The sequence below is a fragment of the Pelobates fuscus genome, chromosome 8 (assembly GCF_036172605.1).
Source record: "Pelobates fuscus isolate aPelFus1 chromosome 8, aPelFus1.pri, whole genome shotgun sequence".
In the NCBI taxonomy this organism is placed as follows: Eukaryota; Metazoa; Chordata; class Amphibia; order Anura; family Pelobatidae; genus Pelobates; species Pelobates fuscus.
Genome location: NC_086324.1, coordinates 17549946 through 17571216, shown reverse-complemented (window position 1 = coordinate 17571216; position 21271 = coordinate 17549946). Strand labels below are relative to the sequence as shown.

At 42.6% G+C, this 21271-nt stretch overlaps 1 protein-coding gene across 1 annotated transcript in view; it reads left to right on the top strand.

The window, feature by feature from the left end:
- The first annotated feature begins 425 nt into the window (after positions 1–425).
- The window catches only part of CHPF (chondroitin polymerizing factor), a 36571-nt gene continuing 15725 nt past the window's right edge, over positions 426–21271 (top strand). The window contains exon 1 of the mRNA XM_063429334.1: positions 426–1137. Coding sequence (XP_063285404.1) covers positions 836–1137 — 302 coding nt within the window. The 5' untranslated portion in view covers positions 426–835. The remainder of the gene's footprint in view (positions 1138–21271) is intronic.

Here is a 21271-nt window from a genome sequence, read left to right as displayed (position 1 = left end):
GCGTTCCGAGCCTCGTTCTGAAGACCGCTGGCATGGAAGAGGTAAAGTAGCGATGACGTACTTTAACGTCCCAATGACGTCGGAGGGAAGAGGTGGAGCAGGGAGGTGACACGTCGGGAGATTGCTTGGAGCTGCTATTAGAGGAGGAAGGAGAGTGAATGGGAGTCACAGTGGGAGAGAGAGAGAGAGAGAAAAAAAGAGAGAGAGAGAGAGAGAGAGAGAGAAAAAGAGAAAAAGAAAAAGAGAGAGAGAGAGAGAGACTCACACAGTGAGGGACACAGAGAGAGAGACACACAGTGAGTTGGCAGACTCACAGAGAGAGAGAGAGAGAGAGAGAGAGAGAGAGAGAGAGAGAGAGAGGGTTGGGATACTCACACAGTGAGAGAGAGACACACAAAGAGTGAGAGAGCTGGGAGACTCACATAGAGAGTGAGAGGGCTGGGAGACTCACACAGAGAGTGAGAGACTGCTGGGAGACATGGGAAGAGAGGGCTGCAGAGAGACATCTTAGTGGGCATTACCAGCTGTGTGTGAGAGACTCCAGCACAAAGTTAGACGGTCAGTCTGTGCTCCTTCCCACTATTTACCTCCTCAGTGTTTCTATTTATTGGGACTCAGAGCTGAGTGAGGGGACTGTTAGAGCAACTCCTGGAATTTGGGGGATTCTGTGCTGGTCCCCTAGGAGTCCCCCCTTCTCTAGTTATCTAGGCAGACACAGGGGACATGAGCTGGACATAGCATATGAGAGACCACTAATTCTCACCCACGATTTGCAGACCGAGGCTGGTGCCCTTGGCACTGCTCATCTTGGGATTTGGGGGGGTTCCAGGCTGCAATGCGACTGTCCATGTTACTGTCATTGCTCCGGCCTGCGGGCCCCGTGGTGGTGGGCATTTCTCTGGGCTTTACACTCAGCCTGTTGAGTATAACATGGGTAGATGAACCATGTGGGAGTATATTAAGGCTCCCTGGGGGGTCAGGGTTAGCTTCAGACCCCATACACGATAGGAGCAATGTTAATTCAGCCAGAAAACCGAACTCTGTTCCAGCTGGAATGGAGAACGGCGAAAATTTTGAACCCAGAATCATTCCTTACAAGCCACCGGACCCCCGCAAAGTGCAGGAGAAACCCAATCGGTGAGTATGCTTATTGCTCTTCTATATGTGAGTGCCCAAATGTGAAGGACACAGAAATCTGTGATTCCAGTATATAAATAAAGACCGCATTCATTTTTGTTTTTGGAATTTTTATAGCGCCATCCTATTCCGCAGCGCTTGACAATATTATAAAGGGGAAATTTAACAATAAATTATACAGTTACAAATTGTTACAAGGACATAATGCTGATGCGGTATTATGTTCACCTATTAGAATTTTGTGCTCCCATATTTATATTTTTCCAAATGTGAATAGATGGGTTTAAATGTATTGGCAGCACCTACCTGATCACTCTGTTTCATAGTGTGTTTTAAGTATTAATTTTGTTAGTTCTTACAGTACGTTTAGTATGCTGTGACTGTAATATCCTACAGCAAATACCATATTGTCATTTGATGTGGCAAAAGAACCATATTATGCTATTTAATGTATGCGTCCATGTCTGGATTGTCTGTAATTTACAGTCTAGGAAATAACTATACCGCCTGTAATTTCTAAACAGATGATAGCATTCACAGTGATGACTAAGTTTGCCCTATGTTATTAATCTAAGGTTAGAACAGACGTGGTCATACTCTTTCTAGTATAATTGGCCAAACAATGCTAAAATGTCATCTCTGAACGTTTTACTTGATTTATGAAAATAACTTTAAATAGAAGACCGTTTTCTGGTTTCTATAGATTTACTTATTTTTTTAATTAATAAAGGTGTCATCCCTTTTAAAAATTAAAATTTGTAAGGATGATTGGCAAATACTAAATATGCTGTTTTCTTTTGGAACTTTTTATAATTTTATAAAGCATGTCCTCTTCATATAAATATTTGTATTGGTAGATTTCCGAATGCTTGACTGAGTTACTACTTGTTTTAGGTGATTATAATAGCCAGGTCGTATAGGCTAAAGGAGTATTGTAGAGCGTGCTAAATCATATTTCTCATATTGTGGTTTGAGGTGGAATAGGGTGCTGGAAACGTATTATTATTATTATTATTATTATTATTATTATTATTATTATTATTATTATTATTATTATTACAAGTAATATGTAAAATTTTCTACAACACTTTACAATTCTATAAAGGGGATATGAAGAAGGCCCTGCTCAAACAACTTCACGATCTGTGAGAGTGTGACTTTTAGGAGAGGTATAGAGCTGACAAAAAAATATTACTGTTCAGGTACCGGGTATTACTCTGCTCAGGTACTGGCTATTAGTGTGCAATACAGGAGAGCTAGGCAAATATTTGTAACACAAGGACTGTAACGAAAATATACCCCAACTCGCAGTATTCAACTCAACAAAAGACAACACAGAGGAGAGATACGTCTACCGGACCTTAGAATGGCCGGACTCGACGTATATGAGAGGAGACAGAGTCAGGAACGATCAGAGGTCAAGGGCACAAAGAGACAGCGTAAACTAGGACTAGCCGGGGTCTGGTACACAGTAAACAGCAAGCCGGCAAACAGAACAGATAAGGATAAAGAGATAATGTAGTCAGAAACAAAGCCAAGGTCAATACGAAGGAACACAACTGAACACAACAAGCGCTAAAGGGAACTGCAACAGAAACCACAATAGGGCAAGGACTAAGGGAAAAAGGTGAGTATATAAGTACCTTCTAAATTAATGTGATTGGCTCCTGTCATATCCACACCCCCAAAAGGTAAGTGTATGGGGAGTGTGGCATGACAGGGGCCAATGGGAGCCTTTTGCCAATTTAGGCTCCCACTGTTTCTTTAAGAGCGTGCCCGAGACCCGCGGCGCGCTCTTAGATTCAGGCGGGACACGTGACCGCTTCTCGCGGTCACTGCCCGCCTTCCTGTTGCAGCCGTCGGATCAGCCGTGCGCGGCTCGTGCAGCAGCAGGACCGCGCGCGGCTCGAAGAGAGGACCGCGGCCGGCCCCTGGATAAGGTAAGTAACGCTACAAGGACCTAGTAAGTGTATGTATGAAAATGATAAAAAAAATTAGCGTGCATGAATACACAAGCACAAAGAGCAATGGAACAAAGCCCAATGTTTACATCAATAAAAGTAAAACAAAATGTATGCGACTATTGGTCGCATAACTGATGATGGACGTTCCCCCGCTCTGCATGAGGACATCCAGCGTCAGTAACATGCCCAAAGAAAGCAATGCTTTCCTATGGAGAGGGCCTAAAATGCTTGCGGGTGACGTTGGGTACGTAGAGCAAGGTGGAGTGGTGTAACTAGTTATGGAAAACCTGTACATCCAGACTCCTACCACCATTACTTCTTCAAATCACTGTAGTCGTCATGGTGCTTGGAGTAACCCTTTAATCCATGAGTTCATTACATTAATTTTTTTAATTTTTAATAGTAATAAAACATTTTTGAAGGTTTTCCTTTTAAAGTGATACGATTCAGTTTTTGCAGCAAAATTGATCAGTGTTGGCTCTACCATTCAATAATCTGCAGCCGAGGCTTAGTTAAACAGTCCGCAGGCTATAATTCTGATTGATAAGTGGTTTATTATTTTTTTTGTTTATGTTCTCACTTGAAGTTTACCGAAATGTTTTAGGGTTATTAACTAAAATAAGAATTCAAGGTTACCACAAAAGTGAATTTCAATTTTAAGTCGGCTATGCTTTTCATTCAGCTACTCTGGGCATAAATTTGAAATTCACTTTGAATTCTCACCTTGGTATAATAACCATGTTTGTTCGGCCATGAAAGGAACAATCGGGACACAGAGCTCCCTGTCGTCTTCGTTCATTGTTCATTTTAGCTGCTGCAATTTGTCAATTTACTGCTATATGCCACCTTGACCTCACAGGAGGAAACCATGATTTCCCACTGCCCCTAGACCTCTCTAGATGCAGTCATACACTACCTCAAGTAGTTTCATTCATGAAAACCCTTTCATGAACTGTTTGGCTCTTGTATTAGTTTCCAAGTAGTTTCATTATTCGTTTGTTGTGCAAATGACACGACTTGTGATCACTTATTACATATTTGACAAAGCCCTGCTGGGCAAAAGGGAACAATAGGTGGACCAAGTCATACAAACAAAAAATCTGCCACTTCCTGGGATAGTTAAAGACTCACTTGCAGACCCAGCTACTGCACTCCCTAGACACCGTGGATGTCCGAAGTGAAACTACCTTCTCTGGTATCTGACAGAAATATAGATTTTAATAAAGACACGGAGGCTCTTATTATGCATTCTCTTTCTTTATTATACTCCCAGCAGCAAGAAAAGGGAAGTATGATAGAATCATAGAAAAAAGAAACCATAACAATAGCCTGGTAACAGTAGCACCAATCGGCATACAGTATAATCCATATAGGTGTAGTGCTCCTTGACTCCTCTTTCTTGCTGCTCCCTCAGACAAGTTAAGTACCTCATCTTGCTACTCCTGTGATTTCTTATACATTTATTTGTATTTAATTCCTACACATTATTTGGATGTTCATTAGATTGTGAATTATTATCAGGTCATACTGTCTTCTGTGGTGTATACCCTTCTGGTGTCAGGAGAGTGCTTCCTATCTGGTATCAGGGGAGTGATTCCTCCCTGGCCTCACCTAGATTGTATTTCCCTGTTGGGTGACTGGTGCTATTCAGCTGTTTTATGGTGCTTGGCTTTGCACCTCCGATTTTATACCCGCGGTCTTTCCGCGGTTTTTCGGGCGGCCGCGCATGCGCGGCCATTGAGTTTCATTTTCCCCTTGCGGTCCGGCCGCGCATGCGCAGTTTGTGGCGCGGCGGCCATCTCTATGGTTTCTGTCGCCGGGAGTGTAACTTGCACTCGCGGCGGCCATTTTAAACGCGATTTCGGCGGGAATCTGTCGCGTACAAGCTTCAGCTCATACCGGCTTCTCCTACCCGCCCAAGCACTCTCCTAAGACCCAGACTGGGATATCATTGTAGGTTTTTGTACTTATTACTGCCAAACTGTAAGTGTGGTGTGGAGGATTAATCTATCCTGACACCCTTTTCTGTTTTCTCTCAAAGCTAGTTTTTTCCTTTACAGTCTACAACAATCTGTTATTAATATTGGGTAGGTGCCAAGTGTATAAGTTTATTTTACTGGGCCCAATATTTTTCACTAGTTGAACTTGGGTATATATATTCCCTGTGAAGATTTTATCTGCTAAATGCAGGATCAGAGTGACAGACCTTCAGGGTCTATGTGCCCCACACCAGGCGTTTCCCCTTCTAACAAGGGAGGTAAAGGTGACGCCAGCCTCATGGCATCGGAGGAATTTCAATCCTCCTGGACGCTACCATGGCACAATCCATTAACCTCTGCGATGGGGGTCATGTTGTCCTCTATCACTCAGTCTATAACAGGCATTGATACAGGCACAGACTAGTGGCATGCAGAACACACGCAACCCGGGACCCACTAACATGGCACAACTGGGACGCAAGGCTTGGCAAAGAGCAGACATGTGACCTCCCCTCCAGAACTGCAGGTTCAGCCAGCATCGAATGACACACCTCAGGCTGTCAAAGATGGCACGATACCGCCGGGCAAAATCGACCAGAGCTTGGAAACGGGCACTTTCCCATGGGGATTCGTCCGATTCAGACCGGAGTGTGGAGGAGGAGTATGAGGACTCCTATATGGACCACTACAGTGCGGAATTTTCAGATTCTGGGTCTGACATTCAAACAGGCGTTGCTACCCAAAAGAGTACGGCTCAGGGCGCTGAGCCTACTGACTCGGGCGAGGGCGACCATTTGCGGGACCCACTGGGTAACCCGTTATTTGACCCAGATGACCTCCGTCATCCTCGCTCGGCGGCATGGGAGCCGCCTACTCACATCGCTAAGTATCTCGCACTTCGTGTGCGAAAGCCTTTATCTAAGGAAGGACGCAATAAGTTACGGGCGGAATGCCCACGACCCATCCTTCCAGACTCGGTGGAAAATACACCTGACGTGGACCCTCAGTTGGTCCAATTCTTGAACAAGTCGGGTTGGAAACCAAGGAAGGGATTAGATTTTTCCCTCGAATTGCCAAGACAAATTCCTTGATACTTTGTGACCCATATCAAAACTATATATGAGCTAGTAGAGTTCGCCCAATCGGGCGAAAGCGAATTTGATTTCGAAGTAGCGATAGGCTGGTTGCAGAGATTAGTCTGCATGGTAGGTAACGCCAATACGGCTATGTCTACCGAACGCCACAAGGCGATTCTACTAAAAATAGAGCCCAAACTGGCCAGCATGGCGACCAACGAGCCGGGCCCAGCTGCTAAAGGCTTACTGTTTGGTGAATCCTTTATTAAGGATCTTGGGCTGTACGTAAAGACATTTACAGCAATTGATAAAGCTCAGACATCTCTTAAGAGAGTATTTGCACCACAGGTTTTTGGAGGGGCCGGCAGAGGAAGGAGCCGTCTACCTGGCCGTGGATTTCGAGGCTCAACTAGAGCCGGCAGAGGCTCCTTTAATAACCAGAGACCAGTACCAGAGCGACACTATACCCCATTCTTCCCATCTCGGGGACGGTCCTGGAATTCCTGTGGACCACGGGGGTCTGTTTCAAGCAGACGACCTTATGGTGAGTACCGAATATCTCAGTTTTTCCCACGTAAAAGTGGGGGGCAGACTGGCATTGTTTCATCATGCTTGGAAAATTTGAACCGCAGATGTTTGGGTATTAAATACGATACAAGGGTACCTATCGGAGTTAACCTCCCACCCGCTTCAGACACAGTTCCCTCAAGAACTAAATATGGCCAACCAACACCAGATGATGATCTCAACAGAGATCGCAGAGTTAGCGTCAAACGCTATCCAACGAATCCCATGGGACACAGGATTCGTGAGCAACTTTTTTCTGGTCCCCAAGAAAGGGGGGGCGGGGTACGCCCAGTAATAAATCTCCGACCTCTAAATGCATTTGTCCAATACCACCATTTCAAAATGGAGGGTATTCATTGCCTTCGGGACCTCCTCATACCATCAGATTGGATGGTCAAAATAGATTTACGGGACACTTACCTGACAATCCCGATCGCAGAAGCGCACCGGAACCTACTGCAGTTTCAGTGTCAGGGAACGAAATGGAGGTTTGTATGTCTGCCATTTGGCCTATCCTCTGCTCCATGGTGCTTCACAAAAGTGCTAAAACCAGTGATTGCCTTCCTGCGCACACGAGGGGTCAGATTAATAATTTATCTAGGCGACATCCTTCTTCTGTCCCAATCTCAATCGCAACTACGCATTCACCTATCCTGGACGATCCACCTTATCCAAAACTTAGGATTCTTGGTGATTTGGGAAACATCAATTCTACAACCCTGCAGACGCATGGAATTTCTGGGTTTCCAAGTGGACTCTGTCCAACAGAGATTGTGTCTACCCAAAGACAAAATGATTTTGATCAAGAAGGAGATCAGACGGCTTATGCATCGTACGACCATTTCCCTCCGACAACTTGCGAGGATCATAGGGCTGTTGGCATCGTCCATACAGGCGATCTTCCCGGGACCGCTACACTATCGTGCCCTACAAAGACTCAAAGCCTCATACCTACGCTCCGGTCACTCATGCGAAACCTGTGTCGTACTGGACGAAGACTCTAGGGAAGAGCTGGACTGGTGGTTAGCCCACATGGAGGCATGGAACGGACGGGCGATATTTGGATCGACGCCGGACCTGGTCATAGAGTCAGACGCCAGCTTACACGGCTGGGGCGCGCATTGCGGGTCAGTTTCCACCGGTGGCAGATGGTCAAACGAAGAGTCTCTGTTACACATCAACTGCCTAGAGCTATTAGCAGCGTCCTTTGCCATTCGCAGTATGACCCCCACAGGCATTTCATGCTCAATCTCAATCAAGATGGACAACATCTCAGCGGTACGTTATATCAACCATCTAGGGGGGATGAAATCGAAGGTTCTCGCATTGATGGCTCGAGATTTTTGGCACTATTGCCTGAAACACAGCATTTCGGTAATAGCAGAATACATTCCGGGGCAGGACAATACAATGGCAGACTGGAACTCCCGATACCTTCGGGACGCAGGGGATTGGCATCTCCACCCAATGATTTTCCAGCGTGTCTCTCGACTCTGGGGACCTTTCAATATAGACCTCTTCGCGTCTCGTCTGAACACCCAGCTTCCTCGGTTCTTCAGTTGGAGACCGGATCCAGATGCTCTGGCAACAGATGCATTCCTACAGGACTGGACCAAGGGCAGGAACTACGCTTTCCCCCCATTCAACCTCATTTCCTACTGCAACTGATGGCATGGCTCATTTCAGGAGATCATGGAATCTCGAGGAGGTTTCGCAGACGACACTCTTCGCAGAGTCGTGGGCACCAGGTACCAGACGTGCCTGTGACGAAGTGCCCTTTGCCACTTGTGCCTGGAGAGGACTAATTGCCAGCCTCCTGTCCTGTGACTATGGCCCCTGGAAGATTTTGCCCTTTTAGATACTTTATTTGGGCATAGTGAATTTTATTAGACTGATTCTGGCCCTTTAAATGCTCTGACAAAGGATCTGCAGTTTTGCTATGCACTTCGGATGCAGAGTGTGAAGAAAATCCCTGTTTTATGGACTTAGTTTGACTGTTTTATTCCCCCCTCTTAGAACACCAGTTAAAACCCTTAATAACTGTCATATTTTCAAACACTGACTGACCCTTTTAACTGTCATTTTGTTTTCCTCTGAGGAGGAGTTGTTTTGCTGCATGAGTGCTGTTGCTTTTGTGTGCTCATTAAACAGACCTGCTTGACCCTTTCTTGAAGCCTTGGCTCATGTTTGGGGTATGGGATAAGTCTGCAGTGCTGATGGTGTCAGTTGGAGTGCTTGGAGTCCTCGGCAAGCACTAGGAGCATCGATTGGTGGAGGTACTCGGTCGGAGTGCCAGCAGGTCCATCACAGTGCCTACGGATCGGCTTGGAGAAAGTGGTCTGATTGGTGCGTGGGACAGTCAATGGATCCCATATCAGCTCCTACAAAAGCAATCCTACAATTTCTGACTCTACTCTTTGAGGAAGGAAAAGCCTTTCGTACTATAAATCTGTACAGATCAGCTATATCAGCGAGACATATGGGGTTGGATGGCACCCCAATAGGTAAACATGCCCTGATCTGTCGTTTACTCAAAGGCATCCTTTACTCGACTTCCTCAAACTCGATATTCTTCCTTTTGGGATGTCAATGTGATTTTGCATTTGATCGAATCTTGGCCAATGAACCAGGAACTTTCGCTGAAGCAATTGTCGGCCAAACTGTTGATGCGGTTTTGTTTACTTTCATGTAAACGGGTCGCTGATGTCAGGGCGCTAGACTGGCAAGCAAGCGTTTTTGTCCCAAATGGAGTATCCTTTAATATTTCACGTAGAACTAAATCCTCGACTAAGGAAGCTTTCTACCCGTCATTTCCGGACAACCCAAATTTGTACCCTGTGCTATGTCTGAAGGAATAAGAGCATCGTACGACATCACTCCGTCCAGAACAAACCCATCCACTGTTCATCTCATTCAAAAGACCTCCCCTACCAGTATCTACTCCTACTTTAGCTCGTTGGATCAAATGGTTTCTGTCAATGGCAGGCATAGACACCTCAATTTTTTCCTCACACTCCATTCGCGGAGCTATGGCCTCTAAAGCTTCCATGATAGGTTGTAAATTGGAAGATATACTACGGGCAGACGACTGGTCGAATGAGTCTACATTTCGTAATTTTCTATTTTCGCCCAGTGCAACACATTTCCAGTTCAGTGATTGCTCAGCTTTAAAATAGCATAATAAGCCTCCGTGTCTTTAATAAAATTACCAGATTTTACTATTAACATGACGTAAAGTCATGATTTTATTAATGACACGGAGGCGAGTATTATTCCCACCCACCCTACCCAGAGTGGTGATTAAGTTACAACCCAGACATGGAGCCTTTAGGATGACTTAATACGGTAGGTACAAGATCATTCATGGCACAGGTGAGTAAGTATTCTATGAATATAGACTTATATGATACGTATTTCGATCTAGCAACATGGTTGACGAACTTGATATAGTTACATCGATTGATTAACATGGTTGACGAGTTGTTAATTGCGAAATAGCAGTCACGAGATTTCGGTATTACCATATTTCTCCTTCATTTTAGCTTGAATACAACTGGAGAGTTGGCGGTTGAAACGGTTCTATATTGCAGTTCCAGTTATGGTTTTGGTTCGTGGATTCGTATTTATGGTCGGAATACCTTGAATTTTGCACTAATGGTCTTCAGGATCTATGCAGAAAGAGGAGGAGTCAAGGAGCACTACACCTATATGGATTATACTGTATGCTGATTGGTGCTACTGTTACCAGGCTATTGTTATGGTTTCTTTTTTCTATGATTCTCTCATACTTCCCTTTTCTTGCTGCTGGGAGTATAATAAAGAAAGAGAATGCATAATACTCGCTTCCGTGTCATTAATAAAATCATGACTTTACGTCATGTTAATGGTAAAATCTGGTAATTAAACCCCCATTACTGCAGTAATGTTTGCAAATTGCCGCAGTGACTTGTGCAGTCATGCAGCCCAGGGGACCTACTTGCACCCATTATGTAATGAGCGTATGCTATTTGTGCTTATAGTGACACTAGAGGGTGAGTTGATAAACTTGTCAAGTTCATGCAAATGTCTTGGTTATTCAGACTCTCCTGGTAACACAAATTATTTGTACACTAAATGGTCAAATTAAGAGTATCCACTTTTAAAGAAAATAATACATTTATTTTATTTTTTTTGCATCTGTACACTATTACCAGTATACTCCAAATTTTTGCCTTTTTAGACCAAAATGCGGGTTTTTGTTCGCCATTAAGCAAACCATATACAGTGTGTTTGTGTAACATGCATGTTGCTTTTCTGATTGTGGTGTGACTGTGTAGGTGTCCCATGGTGACGACAGTTGGCTGTGTGTCTGTAGTGTGAATCCAACCAGCATGCTTGGAGAGGTCTCGCTTACTGTGTTGTGCATAGTATTGTATTCTGTTTCTGGGCCCCTGACAGATTTATTTACTCTGCTAACAGACCATGTCCTCCACACTCCACTTTGAGCATCACTTCAGGAAGTCATTTATGAGTATAAATGTTTCCTTGTGATGTGGGTTCTGATTGCGTTAACTTGTTCACTGTGTAGACAAATGTGCCCTTGAGGATAACTGGAGCCATGAACTATTTAGCTGTAAGAGGACCTCCTCAGTAGGGGTAGTTTTCTTTGTTATCAAGGGGGCTTCTTTGGAATTTCTCAAGAAAACTTGTTGGGAAATAAAGATGGTTTGCATTAGAAGTGATTACTTCCTTACAGTAAACTACGGGTTTTATGGATTCAAGTAGGAAAGCAGTGATTCGAGAAGCCCCACTGATGGCCAGGTTCTGCAGTGTTGTCTCTGTTGCTCAATGATTATTTTTTATGGATATGTAATTTCTTTTAGGGGCATTTTCAAGCATTTTGACAGCCTGTTCTCCTTTATAAGGTTATGTTGCAAGCTCCCTCATCTGTTCCTCCCAGTTGATGTTGGAATATTTGCTGGATCTGGACAGAGAATGGAGTAGAACGATGGCCAGACAGGGCAACCAATCTTTATTAGAGCAATAGGGTAGAGAATGACCACATGTACTCTGTGGAATCTAGAACAAGAATTCCAACAAACGCCTTCATTGTTTGTTTCTCTCCTATATATCTCTAATCGTGCTCAGATGGCCTTGACCTTTAAAGTGTATTAAATTTGAATCTTCACATTCTCCAGCATTTCTGTAGCATAGTATACAAATGAAATCTACATAAAGAAACATTCCAAGCACTAATTGTTTTGAAACTTGGTAATGACAAATTAAAAAAGGAAATTACGTGTGCATTTGTTTTCTTGAATTTTTTATTTTTTTTATTAATTCCCTACAACAGAGACGTTTAAACTGGACCCAGATTGAGCTATATCCCTGTTTGCTAATTAGTCCCGCTACACTCGCATAGCTAGCACATGTTCAAAAAACTTTCTTATTAATTATACAGGCAAGAAAATAATAATAATAATGACATTTTTTTTATTTTCTGACTTCAGGGGATACTAGAGTGCCAGGAATACAAAGCTCCAACCCCTACGACGTCCCTTGATGAGCGGGCACTAATGTGCATGCGCGACAAATGCTGTGTGTGTATTAGACCGCCCCCATAGGAAAGTATTGAATCAATGCTTTCTTCTGGGGGAAAAATCGGACGCTAGATATCCTCATGCAGAGCGTGAGTACGTCCAGCGTCAGATACTGGACCAAAGGTCCGTTTCAATCCAGTAATCCCTCTAGTGGCTGTCTGGTAGACAGCCACTGGAGGCAGACTTAGATTGCAGTGTATCTGGAAGTGCAATGTTTTACACTGCAGCACGAAGTGCAAAAGGGACACTGCACCCAGGCCACTTTAATGAGCTGAAATGGTCTGGGTGCCTTAAGTGTCCCTTTCAGCATCTAGTGTTTTCAGTTAGCATTTATTGGCATAAAAAGAGACTATCCCTAGTTAAGAAATAACACTTCCTGTTTTATAGTGTAGAGAGAAGTTAATTTATGGGTGACCTTGATAAAGCTATACTTTATATCAGCTGGTCACTAGATTTTATTTATTTATTTTTGTGTGGTTGTTTTTTTTTTTTTTTAATATTGACAAATACCGTTTTATTTGATTTTCACAACATCTGTTAAAGGCAAACATTTATTAATGACTCCAACCTTTAAAGGATCCCTATAGTGTCAGGAAAACATAGCGTTTTTTCTGACACTATAGTGCCCTGAGGGTGCCCCCACCCTCAGGGTACCCTTCCCGTGGCGCTGAAGGGGTAAAACCCCTTCAGCAGCTTACCTTACCTCCCTCGGCGCTGGTGACCTGGATTACTGGAGACTGGATTAACCCCAAATGTAAACATAGCAATTTCTCTGAAACTGCTATGTTGGCATTTGAAGGGTTAAAACATGAGGGACCTGGCACCCAGACCACTTCATTGAGCTGAAGTGGTCTGGGTGACTATAGTGTCCCTTTATGGTTAAAGGAACACTGTAGGATTAGTGGCACGAACATGTATTCCTGACCCTGCAGTGTTAAAAACACAATCTAGCCCCCTTGCCCCCCTAACTATAGTAAAATATTATCTTTATTCCAGTCTGCTGGTGCTGGCTCTGTCCCTGGTCTGCCTCCTTGGATGACATAATCAGAAAAGACAGTGTTTACGGCAAAAAGGGTGCAGGGACTGGCCATACTCACCAAAACAACTACATTAAACTGTAGTTATTCTGGTGACTATAGTGTCCCTTTAAGTCCATAATGTAATTTGCAGAGGGACAGAAACGTACAGTCTTTAGAATAATGCCATAGAACAAATGGCTACTTTAGCTGCACCAGTAAATCACAAGTACTTGCTAAATGTTTCACTAATGTTTCATAGCCCATCACTTACCATCAAGGGTGAATGGATCTGTACAAATATTGCATGTTACTTTTCGAGTTGTGGAAAATGAAGACGATGTATTGGTCCTGTACTTATAACATTACTCACTGCTTGCAGAATATCTCCTTTTGATCATTGAGATGAAGTAGTCTGGGTAACTGCAGTGGTCCTTGAACAGTTAATTTGTACTTGTATATAACCATTTACTTTTCTTCTTTTTCCTTAATTGTGATTTAAAAAAAAGGATTTTATTAAAGGAACGCTATAGTCACCTAAATTACTTTAGCTAAATAAAGCAGTTTTAGTGTAAAGATCATTCCCCTGCAATTTCACTGCTCAATTCACTGTCATTTTCAAGTTAAATCACTTTGTTTCTGTTTATGCAGCCCTAGCCACACCTCCCCTGGCTATGATTGACAGAGCCTGCATGAAAAAAAACTGGTTTCACTTTCAAACAGATGTAATTTACCTTAAATAATTGTATCTCAATCTCTAAATTGAACTGTAATCACATACAGGAGTCTCTTGCAGGGTCTAGCAAGCTATTAACATAGCAGGGGATAAGGAAATCTTAATTAAACAGAACTTGCAATAAAGAAAGCCTAAACAGGGCTCTTTTTACAGGAAGTGTTTATGGAAGGCTGTGCAAGTCACATGCAGGGAGGTGTGACTAGGGTTCATAAACAAAGGGATTTAACTCCTAAATGGCAGAGGATTGAGCAGTGAGGCTGCAGGGGCATGTTCAATACACCAAAACTGCTTCATTAAGCTAAAGTTGTTCGGGTGACTATAGTGTCCCTTTAATTGTAATTAGTTACAAAGGTATGTCATAAGATTGGTTATATGCTTAATTTATTAAGACTGAGAGAATCCCAGCAGGTATGAGTCTAGTGCAATAAAATGATTTTCTTAAAGTAACAATCCACATGTTAAGCACTACATATTACTGAAGTACTTTGTGTCTGGGGTCTGTCATTTTTCTGACAGTTTATAAAAGTCCTTATTTCAGTAGAAAATGCTTCCTCCTTGCTGTCAAAAAGCCAGGGAGGTTTCTTCCCCCTCCCACCCCCGAATCCTCCCTTCTCAACGACCTGTGCTGCATCTCGTTGAGAAGCATAGGAAAGCTGTGATCATGCGCGTTTGTGGCTCCAGCACAGAGGCTTCTCAATAAGATGCCTTGATTGGTGTATTCCTGGCATGGACTGAAAGGGAAGTCCCTGCAAAGGCTGCAGACAGCAGGCCTACAGATTTTGCAATCTGTTTTTTTCATATACTGTATCCCCTAAGAAAGTATAAAGGAAAAAAATGCATACATGTTTCATTTGGGGATCTGTCTACTAAAGTGTTATATTGAATTGAATTGTTACTTTTTATTATTTATATAGCGCCATCAGATTCCGTAGTGCTGTACAATGGGTCAACTAACAGACGTGTAATTGTAACCAGACAACTGGACGTACAGGAACAGAGAGGTGGAGGGCCCTGCTCTGTGAGCTTACATTCTAGAGGGAGTAGGGTATAGTGACACAAAGGGTAACGTTAACCATATCCTGTCAATAATAATAGTGGGCATTGTAGCAGTGCACACATGCACTGACTGTACTTGTTCACACAGCCATCTAAATTGTGTACATTAAAATGACATTTTAGGTACATTCTTGCTTTGCCTTTTACTTGGAAGATGCACTTGAAAGACATTTTCAAGGAACCTACTTGGTCCGTTTCAAAAGAATTGTAAAAATCAGCCCCCATCTTATGAAACCTGTCCCTTTTTCTTTATTTTTGTGTCCCTCCCCAGTAGAAACATACTTTTGGGGGTTTTCCACGCAGAGCCTGATATTCCAAGTAAAGTTTGATATAATATGGGTTGTCCGTGTCAAACCAGGGAGTCCTGCGTGACAAGTCTTTCTTGCTGAGGCTCGTGATTAAATAGATTTGAAATTCACCCAAGAATGTGACCAGGAGCACAGGTGACATTAAAGCGTAAACCTTGCTAAGATTGAGCACAAATACAAATGTGTAAAATCTAATCCTATGCTATGCTAGACACAATTGGATTTTTAACTTACAAAAATTAAAATATATATATATACGTTACATGTTTATGTACTCCGAGGTGTTTGGGTAAAACGGCTAATAAAAATATTTCAGTGCCAAAGTCTCTATGTTGCTGCTGTTTAAATCATATGGAACTTCTTATTACGCCACACATCTTGCTATATGCACTTTTATCATTCTACGTCTTTTTATTTATTTCCTCTTACTTATTAGTAAATAGTTTTTCAAAAACATAGATGTGCTGAATGACCTATGCGACATAAACTACCAGCACTTGTCTATGAAAGGGGCAATCCAAGTAAGAAGGGATTCACATTTTTGATGCGTTTGAAATGGAAAATACACTACAAATTATGCAAAATAGTGAAATCAAGATACTCTCCTGTCACGTTCCTTCAGCTGCAGACATTCCACAGGAAAGTAATATATATAGTCTTGGATTGAATTGAGCACAGTGGCAGGAATGTATTACTTGCTTCATTTGTACCGTTCCTAATTTAATTCCTTCTCACTTATCCTGTAATTGTAGCGTTTGACTTTTTTTAACTTCTATATTATATATATATTATAATTTTTTAAACCAATCACCGTATCTTTGGTGCTCTTTGTGAAATTATGATCCTTTAGCTCTTGAAATGCAGTTTCCTTGTCTAAAACGCTGCAACCAGCTGACGTTGGTTCATGGGAGTTGTATGTGAACGCCACTAATCTGTGAGAATTGCCAAAGCCCTGCTTTTGCAAGAGCAAATGTAGCTCCCTATGTACGCTGAAGTTTCTGCTATGAGGGGGGGGTTGGGCGCTACTTGTTCTCTTTTTGCTGTGAGCTCCCAGATATTCCGGCAGATGGGCTTTGATGGCCTTCAGTGTCCATGAGCCTATGGAAGAACTCTGACGGGAAACCGGAAACTTGTGTTTGACTCAGTGCCCACTGCTCACGCGGTGTGTTCTGCTGTTGACCTTCACGATAAGCATTACCATGCCCACTCTTGGAAATCACAGCTCCCTGCTGTTGAAAGTGTAACGAGTGTGCCAGCCAACTTTCCACGACAACGCAGATTGATTTGCGAGTCAAGCTGATAAGTGACGTGCCTACATTCTCGTAGTTTTCACTTTAATTTTCTGGAGGCTGCACAGTCAGATTTCTTTTTATTATTAAATAGGGACACTGCTTTAATAAAAGTGGGCACACATATCCCTTATTAACGTTAATACATTTAAAAAAAATAAAGTTTTTAAAACCGTATCTAAATATGTAAGCAGAAGGTAGGAATGTGGTGGAAGGCTCCAGGCCAATGCTAAATTAGGGCCTAAATTATTCTCTGCACCTGCAAATGTGTTCCTGAGTTAAACAGAATTCTGCACTTTGTTTAGTGTTCTAGTGATTCACCTTACTAATGAAAGATAGATGCCCCCGGCATCCAACATCAGCTAGACAAGCTCTCTCATGGAAATGTCAATTTCAGATAGGTAGTTGCATATGGCAGCAAAATGAAAGGGACACCCTAAGCACCAATCGAACTGTATCATAATGCAGTGATTTAGTACAATAGAGGCACCTCCTCATCAAGGGCTTTGACATGTAAAAGTCTTCATGTTGGTTGTCATCACATACAGAATGATGGCGCCAAACCAGTCTAATTAAATATAATTTTAAACTCAATCGGTTTTATTGTTTTTCTTTAGCCAATTAAGGGTTTATATTTTTTTTCATTTCCTCTTTACTTTCCGAATTCTGCATGTACCCACATTCTCTGTGCCTACCAATCTGCAGGTGCTCAATTTCTCACTAGACTAGTTCCACTAGATGTGATCTTATCACTTATAGCTGTAATTTCCCAAGTGTCTGCGCAAGCTCTTGGTTAGACTGTGAGCTTAGTACATCAGAACACATGGGTAGCCTGGGGTGAGTAATCGGGATAAGCTATTCACATCAAAGCAAGCAATTTATTAGAAAGCTTCAGGGGAGGTGTTGACTTCTTAAACACTTTCTTTAAAATTGGAGTTTATACTCCAATAACTAAGTTGCATCGATTTTTAACAACTGAATTACGGATTTGTTATTTTAACATGCCGCTCTTGTTTATTAAATCCCATAATTTACAGAGCCACATTATCCATTCATATCCCATATACTGAAAGTAGTCCTTGGTGGTAGATGTCCAAAAGTATTAGATTGGAGCAGCCACCATTAAAACCAAAACGATGATGTTCCTGCTGCTTCAATGGGGGGTGTATCCATTTTCTGTTGGTGACCCTTTTATAAATCCCCCGCTTCCTTATCTGAGTGACAGACCTGTCAAAGTTGGGACTAAACCAAGCTCCATTTTTCTTTCTGAACCCAAATTGAGCCATTCCTCTGTCTTAGATGGGTTGTAACGCTGCTCGTATTGGTGATGCATCGACCCATTGAGTTTTAATTAATATTTAATGTATGTAGTAATGTGTTTTTTGTTTTGTGTATTCTCTTAATATTTTAAAGGAAAGCACTGTAAAGCATGCAGTACGTATACAAAGTTGAGTTATTTTGAGTTCTGTAAGAGAAAACGTTTTCAGCTGCAAGTAATTAATTCATGGAATATTGTGTTTAACATAGCCTCATTTTATTTTACCGTTGTGCTTTTTTTTTAAAATTTTTTTTTTAATTCTTTATTTTTGCACACGATAGGCAAGGCAAGAATAATACAACTTGAAGGCTTGCGCAGAAGCCAAAATACAAAAGAGCAGTCTTATAAACACAAGAATTGACATCAGCCCATATGACAAGCCACTTTATACATTCTATACAACTTGCCCCCCATCGAGGATTTTGTGTTTTTGTATAGCTACGTTATCAAAATTCTGTATTCTTGTACAAGATAGGCATAGCAAGAGTAATACGACTGTGTGGCTTGCGCAGAAGCCAAAATTACCGTTGTGCTTTTTTAGATGCAAGTAGGGATGTTGTTGCATTAAGTAGACTGCATGCACCTCTGAATCACAAGTTTATGAGTTAATGAGAGTTTATTGTACCTTATCTCAGTTTAAAGTTTAAAGTCTTATCTGTAAGGCTTTCATCCCGTTTTCTGTATAAACCTTTATTGCTGTGTTTCTCAAGTTATCCTGGCCACCCATGGAGGTAAGTGGCCGATTATGTTTCATTAGGAAGATCAGGTGAGCATTTAATTTATTGATGCGTAATTCACAATACAATCTTAATAATGGTTCACTTATCTGTATTGTTTTTTTTTTTTTTTTTAGTACATGCCTTCAGACTCACCCATCCATATTTCAATAATGGAAAAGCGCATTTAGAAAGATAGGATTTACACATGCTCTCATCAAAGCGAATTATGTGAGCATAATGAGTGAACTGGTGAACCTTTAGATATGATTGTTTTAGTGGATGTTGTCCACAATCTTGGAAAAACAATCTAACTGCTTAATATGAGAAGTTGTGTATAATAAAATGTCACCGAGTCATGTTTGCATGACAGACACGTCTCCCTGAAGCCATACTACAAAGAAACACTCTAATAGATCTACTGGTTGTGACGGAATGCCACCCCCTCATGTGCCCACTTGCTTGCCTGCATTGTTTTCAGGTGCCCTGCAGGGGATCGCCCTCCCTGTTCCTAAAGGAGCCATAATCACTGGCCGGAGATGTTTCAGGAGCCTCATGCCTGCAGCCGGACTGTCAGCAAGGCAGACAGCGACCGCAGGGGCTCCCTACCCAGGAGCTACGAGTCCAGGCTCGTAGCTGCCCAAAGAGCACTCTCTCCATTGCTACCTACATGGAGGTATGCACCGGAGAGAGACACGAACCCCAGCAGACTCCCTGGAATGATGAGTCTGCTTCACGGCTGCAGAGTCACGCTGGCCGCCTGGAAGTCCGTGACGGCCAATAGGAGAAGGGCTACCATTCAAACCGGTTCTGTATCTTTCTCCCGATTGGCCGGCGAAACACCTCCACTTCCTGAGCGCTGATTGGTGCAAATTGGTTTGCGCCATTTCTACTGATTGGCTGCTACGTGGTTTAGGCGCAAGATTTGAATTCACTGGGCAAAACCAAGTGATTCTGTGGAGCTATTTTCAGGGATGTACAGAGCCTTAAGCCCAGACTTTGTACAACGATTTCTCGGGCTATGTACATCCGATAGCTCCGCTATTTGCAGGGATCATAGCTGGGACCAGGAGATATTTGGAGATGTATGGCATGTTGTGATGCGTTACTGTATTGTGTGTATTTTTGTGGTTTTGGTGTGTTCGGCTTCCTTTGTCCAGGAGATACCATTATCTCCCAGACACCGCATCACCTGGACGGGCTTATGTTTTACTGTTACTTTGAATGGAGACCCAGTGCATAAATACCGCGTATCTTGCCTGAAATAAACAGTTCTATTTCACCCTTTACCACGTCTCGACTAGTGTTTGGGTTTGGGTGCAAACGACTAATCACTGGCTAGCAGCTCTAATCACTTTACATCTGGGCACAACTAGGAAGGGGTGACCACAGGCAGTAGTAACCCATCCTCGAGAGGGTATACTGCCACACCAGTAATGAAATCATGCATACATTTACTTATGCATTTTTGTTATGGGGGTGTAGGAAGGTATATCTATAAAGAGCCTGTAATAGCTGCAGAACTATTGTCTGCAGCCTTTGCAACCCCGTCCCTGCTAACCCCTCCCAGAATTTATATGGCTGTCCAATCACAGACTACCCAATGCAGCTCAATGTGAAGTTATTGCAAGGCAGGTGCTCTGGGCAACTGCTGCCTCTTAGTTTAGTTCCCCTGAGCTAAAAATAAAATCAGGAAGTAACTTCTGTTGTCTGACCGCCAAGGAGGTATAACTAGGTTTATTGGTGGTGGAGGGAGAGGTTTGGGGGACGACGCACTCTTCACACACAGGATTTTAGCAAACCAAAATGTTTTGGGTGTTTGGAGTGCAACTTTAAATTGTAATGTGAGATAAGATTTATTTTCAAACCGCTATTATACTCATGGACTTGGGCAACTGCGAAAAAGTCTTCATCACACATGCCGATTAAATATATTCTATATTGATCAGTAATGCTGCCTGTAAACTTGTCCTCTGGCCACTTGAAAATATGGTCTGCTAATAGTTTTCAAAATGTGCAGCCGTTTTTGGAGGGTGTGCAATGCTCGGATATTACATGTGACCTGTACATAGAGATAGATGTGTGAGATGTGCTGAAGCATACATGCACTATGTGGCTCCCAATGTTGGATATTTTTGTATCTACCAACCACACATGCCCTTTGCACAATGTTTATATATAACTATGCTGAGTGTTGGGTGGGGGGTTAGCTTACCCAAGGTGCTTGGTGTAGGCACAAACAGGTGATTGTTCTGCTTGGGGGAGGGCTGATAATGTGTGCCTTAGTATCTGTTCACTTATAAATCTGCTTCTGTCTTCTCTCTTCGTCTAATCCTCTCCCTCCCCCTCTCAGGGGTACATGTGGCAGGCTGGCCGAGACTTAAACAGAAAGACCTTATATTTACAACAAAAACAGGACACAAACCAGATGTGAGGACAGCAGTAAGGAGGCGTGATAAAGAATATAACTCATTAAACAGCAGTGAATCTGCTCTCTCTACAATCTGCTTCTCAGTTGTGTTTTACGGTC